The 17,437-nt window shown below is 40.5% G+C and overlaps 1 protein-coding gene across 4 annotated transcripts in view; it reads right to left on the bottom strand.

Annotated features, from left to right (window-relative positions):
- Positions 1-1,162: 1,162 nt before the first annotated feature.
- The window catches only part of TBC1D2 (TBC1 domain family member 2), a 31,936-nt gene continuing 15,661 nt past the window's right edge, over positions 1,163-17,437 (bottom strand). The window contains exons 1-9 of one of the 4 annotated variants that reach the window (XM_058171109.1): positions 15,324-15,428; positions 14,261-14,623; positions 12,984-13,094; positions 9,480-9,664; positions 8,119-8,592; positions 7,515-7,635; positions 6,264-6,449; positions 5,946-6,067; positions 1,163-4,749 (exon numbers count right to left, since the gene is read on the bottom strand). In XM_058171109.1, the coding sequence (XP_058027092.1) occupies positions 4,548-4,749; positions 5,946-6,067; positions 6,264-6,449; positions 7,515-7,635; positions 8,119-8,592; positions 9,480-9,664; positions 12,984-13,094; positions 14,261-14,461 (1,602 nt within the window). In that variant the 5' untranslated portion in view covers positions 14,462-14,623; positions 15,324-15,428 and the 3' untranslated portion in view covers positions 1,163-4,547. Of the gene's footprint in view, positions 4,750-5,945; positions 6,130-6,263; positions 6,450-7,514; positions 7,636-8,118; positions 8,593-9,479; positions 9,665-12,983; positions 13,095-14,260; positions 14,624-15,323; positions 15,429-17,437 lie in introns of those variants that run through there. The other 3 variants (XM_058171107.1, XR_009153660.1, XM_058171108.1) reach the window with 3 other exon arrangements.

The following is a 17,437-nucleotide window of genomic DNA, read 5'->3' as shown; positions in this document are numbered from 1 at the left end:
GTTTGAATCTTTGGCGGGAAGGTTGGGAGGCTCGACAGGCCTGAGCTATGTGTCCTTTCTTTTCACACCACCGACAAATCGCGTCTTTGAACCTGCAATTCTGTCGTTGGTGTTGGCCTCCGCAACTCACGCACTCGTCCCGGTCGCCTCTCTCCGGCCTCCCGGTGTGGAAAACCTCTTCCTCTTCCTCACCGTCCGATTCGGCCTGGATTTCTTCGCTGTGGACTGGTGTTGCTTTCGCCGCGGCATTCGGTGTGTTCGGCTTTTGTAAGGTTTCCGCCGCTTTGGTGGACATCTCATGTGCCCTGGCCTCATCCAGGGCTATCGCCAGGGTTAGGTTGCTTTTCGACAGCAGCCGCCTCTGTAGTCGGATGTCCCTGACCCCACAAATGAGTTGTTCTAATAGAGAGTCAACCAAGTCCCTGTACTCACAGTGGTTTGCAGCTTTCCTTAATGCGGCCATGTAGACACTTATCGATTCGCCCTCTCACTGAACTCTTTGCCTCAACTCGAACCGTTGTACAAACTTTGATGGCACCGGCGCGTAGTGTGCTCGTAGCGTCATCTGTAGCGTTTGCCATGGCACCGACTGTACCGGCGTTGGTTCCGACAGCGATTCGGCGGTATCGAAGACTTCTGGCCCACAGTGGCTCAGGAAGTAAGTGCGCTTGCCATTATCCGATACTCCTTGCAGTTTGTTAGCTTCGAGGAAACACTCGAAACGAGCCATGTACGACCCCCATTTCTCCTTGGCTGGGTCGAATGGCGCTGGCGGTGTATAGCTAGACATCGCTATGTATCGGATGTCCCTGACCCCACAAATGAGTTGTTCTAATAGAGAGTCATCCAAGTCCCTATACTCACAGTGGTTTGCAGCTTTCCTTAATGCGGCCATGTAGACGCTTATCGATTCGCCCTCTCACTGAACTCTTTGCCTCAACTCGAACCGTTGTACAAACTTTGATGGCACCGGCGCGTAGTGTGCTCGTAGCGTCATCTGTAGCGTTTGCCATGGCACCGACTGTACCGGCGTTGGTTCCGACAGCGATTCGGCGGTATCGAAGACTTCTGGCCCACAGTGGCTCAGGAATGGCGCTTGCCATTATCCGATACTCCTTGCAGTTTGTTAGCTTCGAGGAAACACTCGAAACGAGCCATGTACGACCCCCATTTCTCCTTGGCTGGGTCGAATGGCGCTGGCGGTGTATAGCTAGACATCGCTATGTATCCGCTCTTACTACTGGCTGGGTTTTAAACTAAGTCACTCCTTCAGCTCTTTTCCTAGTCTCGCTGCCTTCAAAATCCCACCTTCGTCGCCAATGTTAAGTTCGGGCAATGACGAGGCAGGAGATGATACAAGTGACAACAGCTCTGTAGTTTATTGTGATCCCAGCAAAAGCCAATAGGCAAAAACCCCTCTTTAAATAGCATTTTGGCTGAGGCATCAGCCAATCAGCAACGTGCATTTTCCCGCCCAAATTTCCCTCCTAAAATTCAAATACATTACAGTTTCCCCTGATTTTTATTTATTTTTTTTTGAAATGTCAATTCTTGAGGACTTGCATAAGGCTTTGCCTTCTCAGAAAGTTCTGCCTCAGGCCGTCTTCTGTAGTCTTTTCCATTCTCAGACAGGATGCTAATTTGAGCACAGACAATTGCACTTGTTAAGTTAAACCCCAATCATAGAATGGGAGATTTCAGATTGGAGTCCTTGGCAAATGTTTACATAATTGAGGAGGAAAAGAATGACAGATATGCACCACTTAATTAACTACCTCATTAAAATACACACAGAAATAGGATCTTGAGCTAACAAAGAGTAATTCTTGAGATTTTAAATCCCCCTTAGAGGGATCTAGCATGGAACAGACTATGAAGAAATAATCTTCCTATGTCAACTGCTATTTGACCGCAGGGATAGGCTTTGCACAGCATGCTATGCGCAATGGACATGGTTGGGATCAAAGTGAATGAAGCCATTTTATTTTTTTATTTAGTGGTAGGGTTTTTGTTGCAGGTCCACAGCCTATCAGCAGGGGGTGGTACAACACTGAAGATAACTTTTAACAATAAATGTTCTGCAAGTTTTTTTTTAGGTGACACAGAAACAGCTTCCTATGTCTCCCATCACTTTCAAAGTAAAACGAGTACTTCTACTTTGTTATGGCCACCCCAAAGGGTGGAAAAAGGATTTTTGGGGAGCAAAACATCTGACTTGCTGCTCCTTCAATTTAAATAAATAAATAAAATGCTTCAATCCTAATGACTGAATGAGATGGAAAAGATTTGGGGGAGGATTTACAGAATGGTTACAAGGGGTAGGAAGATGTGCAGGGTTGGAGAAGAAGCAGGAAACACCACCAAGGCTGTTGTAAGAAGAAGCTGGTAGTGGGAAATGGTAAAATGGGCGAAGGTGGGGAGAGGCAACACTCACCTGGGCACCCCCCCCCCACGCCTTTTGCATTCTTGCTTTTAATCTAATGAATACATCACTTGGCTCTTATCTCTTTGGGTAAGGACCTGCATTCCAGGTGTTACAATTATCTATTAGTAGCAGAAAAAGGGGAAAGAAGATGCACAATGAGAACAATTAATCAATGGAACAGCTTGCCTCCTGGAGTTGTGGGTGCTTCATCATGGAGGTTTTTCAAAAATACGCTGGACAACCATTTGACAGGGATGGTATAAGGCCTCCTGCCTTGTACAGTGGATTGGACTAAAAGACTTCCAGGGTCTTCTTCCAGTCATATGATTCTATGTTCTATGCCCCAAGTGCAAAAATTTGTGGATAAAGTGCTGAAAAAATATCACCAAATATCACTAAGAAAGAACCTTCCTGTTTAGGTACTTTTCTCCCCTCTCCATTCTGAAATCTACAAAGCATTGATTCATCTATCTATAAACAACTGAAATATATAGTATATAGCTTCATCCAGTGGTGAAATCCAATTTTTTTTACTACTGGTTCTGTGGGCGTGGCTTGGTGGGCGTGGTATGGCTTAGTGGGTGTGGCAGAGGAGGAATACTGCAAAATCTCCATTTCCACCCCACTCCAGGGGAAGAATACTGCAAAATCTCCATTCCCATCCCGCTCTGGGGCCAGCCAGAGTTGGTATTTGCCGGTTCTCCGAACTACTCAAAATTTCCGCTACCGGTTCTCCAGAACCTGTCAGAACCTGCTGGATTTCACCCCTGGATTCATCTATCTATATACTATTGTTCCCGTAACCTTTGACTAGGTGGAATGGTTCATCGTAGGGCAACGTTTTTTGGACCAAGGTACCTCAAATGAGCTACCTTATAGAATGTATCCAAAATCCAGGGTCTATGACTTCCATGGAATTGAAATTTGGGAAAGTTTATAAAACATAATATAAAATGCCATAAAACGTTTCCTGTTGGTAACGCCGGATGTTTGACTGTGCTGTACAGTTCAATACGGGCTACTTTTAAGGCAGATACATCTTTAAATATATCCCTGAATTTTTAAGACCTGTTCAAGTACATTAGAAGCTGCACCATTGTTAAAGGCATTGAGGAATGAATGTGGTAAGGAAATATCTCTGAAACAACCCTAAGGGGTCATGGGTTGTCTAATAGAATCACAGAATGGTAGTTCTGAATGGACCACAAGAATCATCTACCAGTAATTCCATGTTTCCCCATTTCAGCAGCTTTAAGATGTATGGATTTCAATTCCCAGAATTCCCCAACCAACAAAAGGTTAGAGTTGCTAAGATTGAGAAACAGTGATCTAGTCCAATCTCTGCAGGAAAACCAATTGATTAGAAAGCCTGCTATAAAATGAGGAAAGCAAAAAAGGGAAAATTTGGTATATGCGTAATAAAAGTACGACTCATACTTTAGGTTAATCCACATTTGCTTCACTCATGGTTGGCTGAGAAAGCTACACTGGAATGAACCACAGGTACTAGTAGACCAAAATCAGCCTGCATTTTTAGCCTGTGGGCCATACACAGCCCGGCAAGCAGCCTTGAAGGTCCACTAGCATTTTTAAAAAGGTCAATAAATTCACTACCACCAAAAAATCACCACCATCATGACAGATCTCCTGTTGCTTCCCTAAAAGACACACTGCCAAGTGCCTCCAGGCTTTAGTGATGCTGCCAACAACCAGCCTTGCTGCCACTCGGTATCCAATGCAGCCTGTAAGTATTCTTAATTTATCAATGTGGTCCTTTCTTCTTCACAAGTTGTGCAGGCCTGCCATAAATTAGGGTTCACAAATCATAATGGCTGTAGTTGTATATCATACTAAGTTCTACGGGGATTCTTATGATTTAGCGTCAGAGTAGCAGAAAATCTCTAGTGGAATGCAATTCAGGATTTTTTTCTGCACCACAAAAATATCCAGAAAAGACATAATAAAAATAAGGCATGATATACCCTTATTTGTGGTGGACTTGCAAACTATCCAGTACATCTGCATTCATTGCACCAGGTGCCAAATGCTTATCATAAATAACTGCTGCCTTTCTGTTTCAAACAAAGACAATGTTTAGAGATGATCAGAGAGTAAATGAAAGTTACATCTCTTCTTCCTCCTCACTCGCGGGTCCATCTAGCTGGCTGGCTGCATGTTCAGCTTGTTCCTTCACATACTGGGCCTTTAGCTGCTCCAGTTCTCTCAGCTCAGCTTCCACTTTTAATCTGTGAACTTCACGTCGATTCTGAAGCAGCTTCATGGGAAACGGATTCATATCACCGAAGGCGATGCTCATCAACTTTCTGGAAGAGGAGAACTACATGAGTCAAACAAGAAGTAGAAATCTGGTAACTCTGGCTGAACATACATTTGGAAGAGAAATATCCTTCTTCAAAATGTAGCAGTTTACAAAATGCCATTCCAAAGAGCAACATGTTTGTGCTGTTCTGCCAAAGGCCTCTCTTAGATCACAGTAATTCAGATTTCCTGAGAAGCTTCTTTTATATGCAGTTAATTGAAACTTTATATTAGACAAAAACATCTGCAGCAAACTACGATGATGCCAATGTGTCCTCTGGATCAGGGGTCTCCAACCTTGGCTACTTTAAGACTTATGGACTTCAACTCCCAGAATTCCCCAGCCAGCTTTGCTGTCTTAAAGTCTTAAAGTGGCCAAGGTTGGAGACCCCTGCTCTGGATAATGACATTATCTCTCAAATGTGCTTGCATCCTGACATGGTGCAAGTACGCACAACATGAAACTTGTGAGATGCCATCATACCCTCATCATTATTAATCCCCCTTTGCCACACCCTCAGAGACACCCATGATATTAGATTTGGTGGTCAATCAAATTAGGAAAACACAGAGACACAGATTTAGAGATCAGGAATATCAAAACCCATCAGTGAGTATATTGAAATGGGAAGGAAAAAGGACATTAACAAAGTCTATTTACTTGTTTAGTGCTCAAGAATCCTTTTCACATCATACAAGTAGAAGCCCCTTCCTTAGAGTTAGTGAGTTTGCCATCTGACTATTGTGTTTATTTCAAGACTGGGCAAACAACATGAGGAATTAAGACCGGTGTGGCTTAATAAAGAAACAGAGACTCGTTTTAGTCCAGGTGGCAGCCTGTCAGCTTCCCATTTGCCTCAGCAATAAACTACTTGACCTGTGTTGGGTTTTTTTTTAATTTTGAATTTATATCCCGCCCTTCTCCGAAGACTCAGGGCGGCTTACAATGTGTTAAGCAATAGTCTTCATCCATTGTATATTATATACAAAGTCAACTTTTATTGCCCTCAACAATCTGGGTCCTCATTTTACCTACCTTATAAAGGATGGAAGGCTGAGTCAACCTTGGGCCTGGTGGGACTTGAACCTGCAGTAATTGCAAGCAGCCGTGTTAATAACAGACATACTTAGTCTGCTGAGCCACTAGAGGCCCCTGGTGCAGTTTTCCTGCACTGCCTTTAGCTTCTAAAAATATTCTTACCTGCCATCACAGATAGTTTTGGTGAAAAAACGAATATATTGATAGAATTCCAGATTGTCCTGAATCTTCAATATTGCTTCTTCGTTATATTTAAAAATTGCAAGTGCGTAACGGAATATCACCTGGGGCAAAAAGAAACTTGGTTGATTTCATGTAGTGTATTACTGGAAGGATGTAGTCACACCTGAATAATTTACAAAGATAGTAAAGATTCAATAAACACATTAGGTGTCCAGAAAATTGGTGTAAAATGGTCTAGCTGCTGGGAAATATAGGAAGACATTTAACCAACTTTGTGGATGAATAGAACTTTCTTACCTTTGCACCTTCATAGAGGAAAGCATCCCAAACTCTGAAGAGGAGATCACTGACAAGACTATCGACAAAAACAACCAGGAACCAGTTAAAGGTCACTAAGGACAGGTCAATTTGAAGTTGATCCAAGTGCGCTGTCAACCTGGGAAGCTTCTCTGATAAGATGTCTTTGAAAACTTTTTGATCTACCTGGATTTGGCAAAATAGCAATAGTGATAAACGCTTATGTTAAAAAGGCTATTCTTCATTTCTATGGTCTCACAGGTTGATAATTCTTATAGAGAGGAAGATCTATATGGAAAAATGAGGTCTTTTAGATACTCCTGTCTGGAACCATTTAAAGAACGTTTTAATATTATTTCCAGCACTTTGAAGCAAACATTCAGTCTTACATTGTAGCTACTGCAATGAGATCAGCTATATAGTGTATGAGATCCATATACAGTATATGGTCAAAAGCCATAACTGTGAGAGGGACAATCACTTAGATATGAGCCAATAGTGTGCAAAAAAGTCAAAAAAGCTAATGCAATCCTTGGTTGCATAAACAGAGGGATAGAGTCACAATCATGAGAAGTACTAGTACCGCATTATAAAACCTTAGTAAGACCACATCTGGAATACTGCATCCAGTTTTGGTCACCATATTATAAAAAGCATGTAAAGAAAGTGTGCAGAGAACAGCAACAAAGATGATTAGGGGCCTGGAGACTAAAACATGGTTTTAGGTTGCAGGAATTTTAGGTTGCAGGAATTGAATATGGCCAGTCTAGAGAAAAGGAGGACTGGGGTGACACAATGTTTGAGGGGCTGCCACAAAGGGGCTGCCACAAAGAAGTGGGGGGTGGAGGTGTCAACCTATTTTCCAAAGCACCAGAAGGCAAGACAAGAAACAATGGATGGAAACTAATGAAGAAGAGAAGCAACCTAGAACTAAGGGGAAATTTCCTAACAGTGAGAACAATCAGCCAGTGGAATGGCTTGCCTTCAGAGATTGTGGGTGCTCCATTACTGGAGGCCTTTAAGAAGAGACTGGACAGCAACTTGTCAGAAATGGTATAGGGTCTCCTGCTTGAGCAGGGTGTTGGATTAGAAGACCTCCAAGGTCCCTTCCAACTCTGTTATTCTGTATTCTGTAGATCCTTCCAATAGGTTCTGCTATAATATAAGCAATTCTCAAAATTACTTATTTCTCACAGTATAAAATTCTGTAATTATCCTATTCCTCAGCACAGAAGGGAGCCTCAGACTTACTTGCGAGCCTATTAATGAGTTGCTGTAGTAATCGTGAGGCATTAAATTATTTGTGATATGAACTAAGCACCAGAAAGCTTCTTCTTCCTCTTCTAGGATCAGCAAGGCAATGGCAGCCAGTCTAGGATGAGTAAGACACCATTATAACTAAAGCAGGTAAACATATCACACATTAGACACGTGACACTTGAGATGGTTACAAATCTGAATTTTCAATGTTGAAAATTACAGCAAAATGAAAATAACAACAAACGCTGAAGATCCAGAGGATTCTTTTAAAAACTTTGCTACAAGGGCCTCTGGTGGCTCAGGCTGGTAAGACAGTCTGTTATAAACACAGCTGCTTGCAATTACTTGCAGGTTCAAGTCCCACCAGGCCCAAGGTTGACTCAGCCTTCTATACTTTATAAGGTAGGTAAAATGAGGACCCAGATTGTTGGGGACAATAAGTTGACTTTGTATATATATAATATACAAATGGATGAAGACTATTGCTAACATAGTGTAAGCCGCCCTGAGTCTTCGGAGAAGGGCGGGATATAAATGCAAATTTTAAAAAAAAATACATTTGAAACGAAGAAATATAAGAAACGTAAGCAGGCACCTGTTCAGTCCTTGGCAATAGCCGATGGTTGGATTTTGCCAGGAGAATGCAAGTAAAACTCTTCTGAGTTTGGGAATAAGCTGGGAAGTCGGTGACATAAAATGTCTATTGTTGGGCAGCGTGCGATGCAGATCCAGTTCAATTTGCTGGGAAGCTGGGTGCTCAGCATTTTCACACTTCTTGAGTAAACTGTGGTAATGACCAGCAGAGCGTATTTGCTTTAACCGATGGCTGATAATCCACCTCCATACCCTTGGACGATGCATTGCTGGGACACCACACCGCAATAAACTTTTTAGCTCCGAGGAGGGAGTCAGTTCCCCAAGGTTATTCCATCGCTCGGAGAGAGGTTTCTCCGTGGTCTCCTTGTTCAGATTGGTGCATTTGATCTCCAGGGCCTGGATTTTGGCCAAGAGCTTCCAGTCTGCAGCTTCATATTCAGGAACTGTCAAAAACCCGTAATCATCATATTGACTAAACAGTGGAAAGAACAGAATTAGGGAAATGACAAATTATTAGGCCACACTGGAGGTGAAAATGTGAATTGTCTTGAAGCATACTATACAAACATTGTAACAATGTTAAATAAAATTGGAGGCATCTTTTGGAGATTCCCGAAGGAATCAATAAAAATTAGTCAGACTAATGATCTACTTTTTTTTAGCTGTTACAATAACACGGACCAAAAAACTCTGAAAAATAAGGCAAGTAAAGTGACCTACATTTATCTGCTGTTTGAATACACAATGACGACCAGCAACTAAAGCTAAGTTAACTTACCTCAACTTAACCTACGTTATTGCAAAAACAGCATAAGGACACGTAGTGGGCCATCGGTTGAAAGAATGAATCTAAAATTCTTGTTTCCAGCCACAGTGAGCCTGGTACAAATACAAACCATCCCATCTGTCTCTGTTGTTACATCCTCAAACCCCCAAAACTTTCATCTTAAACTGTCTACTGTGGACCTCAGCCCATTCCTAAGAGGTCTGTAAGGGGGCGTGCATAAGCGCACCAGTGTGCTTACCATCCCTGTCCTACTGTCCCCATTTATTCTTACCCATTTCCTGTGTTCATATCCATGTTTATACTTATATCTGTTATCTTGTACATGTTTGACAAACTAACTAACTAAATAAAAATAAATAAATAAATCTGCAGACTCTCGTCGCTTTCATTAGAATGCTGGAAGTAGCATTGTGGCACTAGAAGCTCCGCCCATTTTGGTGGCGTGTGCAATGTTACAACACAGACAGAAAATCCCCCAATCTTGCTTTCTCCCCCACCCCACTGAAGATATCACTGACCCATTCCATAGGCATGCCATGCCTCTTTCACAAATGGTCCTATTAGTAATTTACTTGACTGGGCTTAGCTGAATAGGAATCAAGGTTTCTTCTTTCATATCCCATTGCAGTGCCTCTTCAATGAGTCCTGTCACCAATGCCCTGTGTTCTTTAGACAAATCCGGCAGCCCCTGCAGGGTCCGTAGAGACATCAGGTACTTGCTTTCAATCTGGCAATTGTGGGCTTGCAGTTGAGTGCACTGTCGCACGAAGAGAAAAAAACGATTGTCAAAATAAAGGATTGTTCCATCTGCTTCTTGGATTCATTCTGAATGTGTTCTGATTTTTAAGTTTATTTAAAAAAAGAAAGAAAGAATAAAGCAACCATCTACAGATTAAAGCAGGGAGTATTGAAATCAATTGTTTGAGACAGGAATCTGATCTTGTTAGTATAAATTCATGTGTCCTGTAGTTCATTTGACCTGTATATAGTAAGTAAAGATAAAGGATTCCCCAGTTAAGTTTGACTGTAGGGGGCGGTGCTTATCTGCCTTTTCTAGCTGAGGGAGCCAACATTATTCAAAGACATTTCCATGGTCATGTGGCCAGCATGACTATACATCAAGGGGCACAGAACACTGTTAATTTCTCAAAGAAGTGGCATTTTTCTACTTGCGTTTGCATGCTTTTGAACTGGGCAGCAGCTGGGGCAAGAACAGGGGCTAACCCCATCCTGCTGCACTAAAGTCTCAAACTGCTAACTTTCAGTTGACAAGCCCAGCTGCTAGGCCATTGCACCCCTCATAGAGTACGTAGTGTGCTTTTGTATATTTGTTAGATGGGGTTTCCCCCCCCCCCCCATTAGTGTTGTCATTGCAAGAAACCTGCAATTCTGTTAACTTTTTCTGAATTGGGATTTCATGATATTTTTGAAGGGAAGTGATTTTAAGACGTTCGAAGATGAATACATGGAAGGTATTGCAAAGAACACTGACACACCACACTGCTGGTTTTGAAGCACTTTATCTGCTATGGGAATTCAACAGCCAGTCAGTTTTAGGGAATGGTGAAAAAAATTCTGCCCTTGTATATTTTCCCAAAAAGTAACAACTGCAGTATGTTATTTTCTTCATATGAATTTGGCAATCAGTCATTGAATTGGTAGTAACATTGGGTTAAATTAAGGATTCTCTCTTTTCCATCCGCTAATCATCATAGCTGCTTTTAACTGGATTGCCTCATTTTGAATGTGATGCTAGGGACCTATTTAGATGATAATTCATATTATCATTGAGTAGGAAGGGACCTTATAAATAATCAAGTCCAGCCCCTTGCTCAGTGAAGACTCCTTGGTCGTCTATCAGACTATCTCAGATGACCATACAATCTCTATTTGAAGATGGTAGCAATTATCGTTATTGGGGAGGATAGCGGTTATCAAAATGAATGTGTTACCTAGATTTCTGTTTTTGTTCCAGATGATACCAATAATCAAGAAAGATAAAAATTTGGAGGAATGGCAGATTGGGATTAATAAATTTATATGGCAAGGTAAAAAGGCGAGGGTTAAAATGAAAATAATTCAGGACTCACGGGAAAGAGGAGGCCTAAAAATGCCTAATTTTAAATTATATTATGAAGCAGTAGCCCTTTCAGTAATAAGTGATTGGTTTAATTTAACGGAGGAAAGAATTTTGAATATAGAAGGTTATGACTTATTATATGGATGGCATGCGTATTTATTTTACGAAAAAAAGTGGGTAGGGCTTTTAAGAGTCATATGTTGAGAAGTGCTCTTTTGCGGGTCTGGAAAAATATTCCTATAAACTAGACTATAAGATTCCTATATGGGTGAGCCCCAGACATGCAATAGAGAATATAAATATAGAACAGAAACAGGAAATGATTACTTATAAAGAACTTTTGTATGCTGAAGGAGGTAGCTTGTAATTAAAATCATTACAGGTATTAAATGAAGAAGAGAGGAATTATACTTGGTTTCAATACTAAGTGCTAGATGGAAAGAAGATCAAAAAATTGGTATAATGCAAAGAGAGGAAAATTTAATAAAGCAAATTAGAAATCAGACCCAGGAGCATATAAAGAGATTGTATAATGTGTTGCTTGAAATAGATTCGGAAAAGGATTTGGTAAAGGATTGTATGATAAAATGAGCACAGAATATTCAGGAACCAATAATGTTGGAAACATGGGAGAAAATCTGGGTTAGAAATGTTAAGTTTACACAAGCACAGAATTTAAGGGAAAATTTTTATAAGATGTTTTATAGATGGCACTTAGATCCTAAAAAATTATCATGTATGTATCCTGATATCCAAGCGAAATGTTGGAGATGTGACTGTGATGATGCTACATATTTTCATATTTGGTGGACTTGCAAGAAAATTAAGGCCTTTTGGATAAGAATTTGGTGGATTATTCAAAATGTCCTGAAGAAGAAGATAAAGTTCCTGCCGCAATTTTTCCTTTTGGGAATTATAACGGATTGTACAGTGACTGAGACTAAATTGATTTTGAACTTAATAACAGCAGCAAGGCTGTTGATTGGACAATATTGGAAGAAAAAAGAGTTACCTACAATAGAAGAATGGATATTGAAAGTTACTAACTTGGCTGAGATGGCTAAAATCTCAGCTTTTTTGAAAGACAATACGCAGGAAAGATATTTAATTGAATGGAAAAAATGGATTGATTATTTACAAAACAGATATCAGATTAAGAAATATCAGATTGCCTTTGAATAATTAGGAAGTATTATTTTATATAATGGGGGGTTAGGAAATGAAAAGATTTGGATGAGGTTAATTGGATTAGAAGGGAAAATTTTACTCTATGTTTGGTTTATGTATAACAATACCTTGTGATTGACCGGGAAGCCGGGGAGTGGGGGGGAGGGGGGGGAAAAGGGGGAAAATGTTTTTGCTTGTTAAAACTTTTTTAATAAAAAATAAAATAAAAAAAAGATGGTAGTTCATACCATCAATTTATGAGGCTAGACATTTGATATGTAGACAATATTTATGCTTTAATCACATAATTATGGGGGGTAAACAGGCATTAGCAGCTATCTACGGATGGGTGTTTCTTACCATCATGAAACTCCTATACTCAAGTTATCTATTTAAGTCTCCATTGGGTTGTGCCTCTCAACCCAAGTTTGGTTCCTCTTGGAATTATTTTGTCTGTCCACATCTAGGGAATCCTGAAATGTTGCAATTTTGTCTATCTACATATAGGGAATCCTGAAATGTTGCAATCATACTGAACCAATCTATACATAGATGTGTTTGTGGGTAAAATAATTTTTTCCATATCTCTGAATTCACATGTGAAAATTGAACCCACAGCTAGCCCAAAATTTGGGTGAAGCCAATCAAGTGGCCCTCCTCAAACAGCACCATGTGAACAATCATATGCCAGTGACCTGAGAAATGAGCAAATAAAAAGTTCCTGTGTTTGACAGACAAGTAGAAAACTTCCTATATATTTGAAAATCAAATTAAAAATGGAAGAAGAAAATCAAAACACCAATGTGAGTCAAATAGCCTTGCTTCTTACCTTCATCAGAAGGTTTTTTTCTCTCTGTGCCACTGTGCTCCATATTTTGCTAACCTGGTGGACCTCGGAGTTCAAAAATTGGTTTTGAGTCTTGTATGCCTCAAGATCATCCTGAGAAAAAGCCAGGAAAAAGCATTTAAAGTAACCGTCACCCTAAAATGTGCATGAAATTAGGTATAAATTGATGGACACTGAGATCTCAACAAGGAAGAAATGAATGAATGAATGAACAAAGGAAGGAAGGAAGGATGAATGGATCAGGCTCTTTTTATTTCTGTGTGGTGACCCTTCACTTTTCCAAATTTATCAAGAACATTGGCCTAAAATGTAACATAAGTCTTCACCCTTCTAATGTCTGTGTAGACTTTGACAAATGTTACAGTCACACAGATAAATAGACCAATGACTTACAGTATTAATCTGATTAGCCAATGGGAACTAAACCCCATACAACTGAGGACTCAAGACAGATTGATGGATATTCATGACATAGATACAGTTCAAAGCCTTCTCTGGCTTAGGACTAATCAAAGAGGAACAATGTATTCTCACATTCTTAGATCATCAACAAGAAACCTTTTATGTGTACTGCTGCAGATGCACTAGACATTTATAATCTATAAGGTTTTATCAGTTCATTTAAAATACTGTTTAAGACTTATTTCAAGAGGCTATGATGTAGATAGCCTTCACTTACCAACTGCAATAGGGACTGGCAGCTCCATCTCTAAGCAAAGTAGCAAGGTTCTTAAGCACAATGTCATGTGACCACACTGACTTACAACATCAGTTTTGTTAGTTTTGGCTGCAGCCGCTAAGGCTACGCACTGCCCATTCTAACAAATATATAAAAGTTAAATCTGCACATAATTGGTGCAAACTGTGGGCTTATCGTAGCTGTGCTGCTTGCATGAACCTTACAAAGATCATTGTGCCATTTTCAATTACATGGATTATTTTAAGTCAACGACGACGCATAATGTACCGTAATTTACATAAATTTGTTCTCTGTTTTTCATCCATTTATTTGAAACATATTTTCTCTATTGTAACTGCCACAAACTTGTAAACTAAATATGAGTCAGTAGTTTTTAGGAGGGTGAATCCGTTGCCCAATCCTGTTCTATTTTTAGAAGTGTCTACATATATATGTGACGCACAGGCATATCATTGGCAAAACAATAAGTGTGAAATTGTGAAAGGCTATATAGCCAGAACGCAACAATATTGTACTGATTATACAATTTGAGCCTAGTTGTGAATTCCTCTCAGAGTACCTTTAGGTGTTCAATCTCCGTCATGATGCTGTCCGCCTCAGTAACAGAGTCGGGCAACTCTCTAGTGAGCTGTTCTGTCAGCTTGAGGATGACTTGTTGCTTTGCTTCATTTTTGTCCATCAAGAGTTGCACATGTTCTCTCAGCTCTTTGAGGTGCTCCTCCTTCAAAGCAGCCTCCTGTTCCAGGTCTTTCTTTTCCATCTCTAGCACTTGAACCTGTTTGTTCAGCTCAGCAATCTGCCTCACTTTGTGGCGCACTAATTCCAGCCTGTCTTTTTCCGTATCTGTGACCAGATATCTGCAGGACTCTCGTTTCTCTTGCTGAGCTGCCTCCAGAGCTTTGTGGAGAAGTTTGACCAGTTCCTGTAGGAGGAAAAAAAGAAAAGAAAGAACGAATCTATACTAAACCGGGTAGGAGCCATAGAAGCAATCCACCACTATATACTAAAAACCCAAGAAAACAATGGGAAAGAAAGGATCTTGTGCTTCTTAGGTGCATCTAGTGGATCATTGTATGAGGCAAAAGACTTGTTAGTTAAGCTTAGGCCAAATTCAGTAGGGCTATTTTTATGTTCTCTTCCTCTCATGAAAACACATTACTTTGTAGTTCAACCCCGACAAAATAACTCTTTAAATACAGAAAGAAAAACATACACATAAAAGAAATAGGTCAAGATCTCCACACTGATGGGGCTAATGGCAAAAGTGGAATTTTGGCAGCATGTTTTAAGCACTCTGAAGAAAATGGCTGAAATGAAAATTACTTAAATCATTTAACAAGAAACCGATTAACAATTTTTTCCTAGCCTTCCACAACACTCTCTTTTATCTTTGTTTTTTCCCCCCTGGGCAATTGGGTAGATTGTCAGGTAAAGGACCAAAGCAAAGCAAAGCACCAAGCCCGCAGGTTCCAACATTTTGTTTTCTAGAATGCTTCTGGGTTAATTTGGAGCCTGTATCACAGACACTGCTAGAAATAAATGACATTTGAAGCTGATGCTTTGCAGAATGCTATCTTTTTTTCCCTTTGATTAAAATAATATTTTTTTTAAAAAAAACCTACATGTCGCTGGTAGCCTTGTGAATGCCAATCAAAGTACACTTAAAAATCATGTTGTGGACCGATATAGATGGATATAATGCATAGCTCTCCTGCAGACCTTCATCTAAAGTGAGGTGAGAAAAAAATCATGGTGGCAAGATTTGCTTTCCAAGGAACTTGGCCCATTTAAAATGTTTTTCCATTCCCTCTTTCTAAGACCATAAATAAACTAACATAAAATAGCAAAGTAGCATATGTGCCATGCTGTGACAGGAAGATGAAAAAAAAAAAGATATTGGCACGATCTCCACGGGATTTTGAGAATAATCCAGCCAGAGCCATCACTGGGATGAGGTAATGCCTTTCCTCATTGTTATTATTTTGGCAAAACAATGACTGGATGATTCTAAAAGGCACTATAAATCTGTAGTGGCCACAGATCTACCTCAAACAATTTTAGGATTTTAGATTACAATGTCAAAAGATGGTACATCTGACTAGGTTACTATAGTATAGATCATCAGAATACAGACCGAAGTTCTCCGTTTCCTTGAATCATCTCAAGATAATACAGCTGATTCATAAGTTCCCTAAAGCCAGTGGGCTTGTGATGTTCATATGATGTATCCCAGAGAGCCACTTCGATGTGACTTGCTGTTACATTAAATAACAACTCTTAGGAAAACTAGCACAAACATTGGGAATCTCCCTGTTGTGGTCCGCCAGCAGCCTGTGGAGCTGGCGACCGAGTCGGACAGCAATGAGGCTGAGGAAGAGTGTGGGCCAGTCCTGGAGGCTGAGGAAGGCCTGGATGAGGGCTCTGAATCAGAGGCTGAGGTGGGGCCAGGGCTATCAGGGACTGAGGTGCAGACTCCAGAGCCTCCAGAGACTGATAGTAGTGAGGCACCTGTTCCTAATGCACGCATGAGAAGAGCTGCCCGAAGGCAAGAGCAGTTCAAGCAAAGAGGACGACTCGGGAATAGGGCCAAGAGATGATTGGCCCCTCCCATAAGGCTTAAAACAGACCAGCAATGGTGTTCGGGCTTTGCCGGAAAACAATGTTGGTAGCTTCGTCTTCTTGCATTTATTTTGTATCGGTGTCTTCTGAACGTTTGCCAAGAAAGGCCTTTGGCAGTTTGCCTAATTGGACCAAGGTTGGTGATAGGACTGAGGAATTTGTGTTGGGAGGAATTTGCTTTAATTTAGTTGAATTACGCTGAGAATAAAGTTTGTTTTTTCACTGACTGAGTTTCCTACTACCTACTTGGGCCTGGATCACAACACTCCCATTTGTTATACAAGCAGCTCTTAGTGCAATTCTCTGAAAACAACATTGCATTTTCAGTCCTTTTTTTTTTAATAGAAAATGCGGGGGAGGAGTGGGGGGAAATGAAAATGTCACAGTTATTGGGGTGTGCACAAAATTCAGTGGCAGAGCACTTGTACAGTTGCAAGATCCTCTTCCTCCTCAAATCAATTCCTGTCATCTTTCATCTCAAGTTGCAGGAATGAAACACACCCACTTTTGCCTAACTTTCTGGAGAACCATGGGCTCTTTCAGTTTAACATAGCATTTAGAATTGTTCTGCGTGCAGCACAGAAACATCATACCTAGATCCAAATCAAATATTTCCATATCTGGAAAGAATGTATCTTTCTTTCATATAAGGATGACCCAAATTTTCATTCCATTAAAAATTACAAATGGCAATATAGCTATACTAAATTTCTAAGGACAGATTAGGGGGAAATTGAAAAGATTCTGAGAGCTGGTATTGGGACAGTATTTAGCCCCAAACATGGAAACTTTCTCTATTTTTCTGAAAGGAAGATGAAGTAACTCCTTCCTGCAAACTGTGTGAATTGAGAAGGACTTCTTTGTTCCCTACAACTAGATGTTCCTAAAAGCAAGGGAATATTTCTTTAGATGTAGAGAAACCATATGGACAAACATCTGCCATCTAGACCCATCTCCATGATTAGGGGACTTGGAGGCTAAAACATGAAAAACAGTTGCAAGAACTGGGCCTGGCTAGTGAAGAGAAGGACCAGGGATGACATGATAGCAGTGTTTCAATATTTAGGTACTGTCACAGAGAGGAGGGGATCAGCCTATTTTCCAAAACACCTGAAAG

Source organism: Ahaetulla prasina, chromosome 2 (assembly GCF_028640845.1).
Source record: "Ahaetulla prasina isolate Xishuangbanna chromosome 2, ASM2864084v1, whole genome shotgun sequence".
Classification (NCBI taxonomy): Eukaryota; Metazoa; Chordata; class Lepidosauria; order Squamata; family Colubridae; genus Ahaetulla; species Ahaetulla prasina.
The sequence above is the reverse complement of the archived record's forward strand: the minus strand, read 5'-3'. Positions and strand labels throughout refer to the sequence as shown.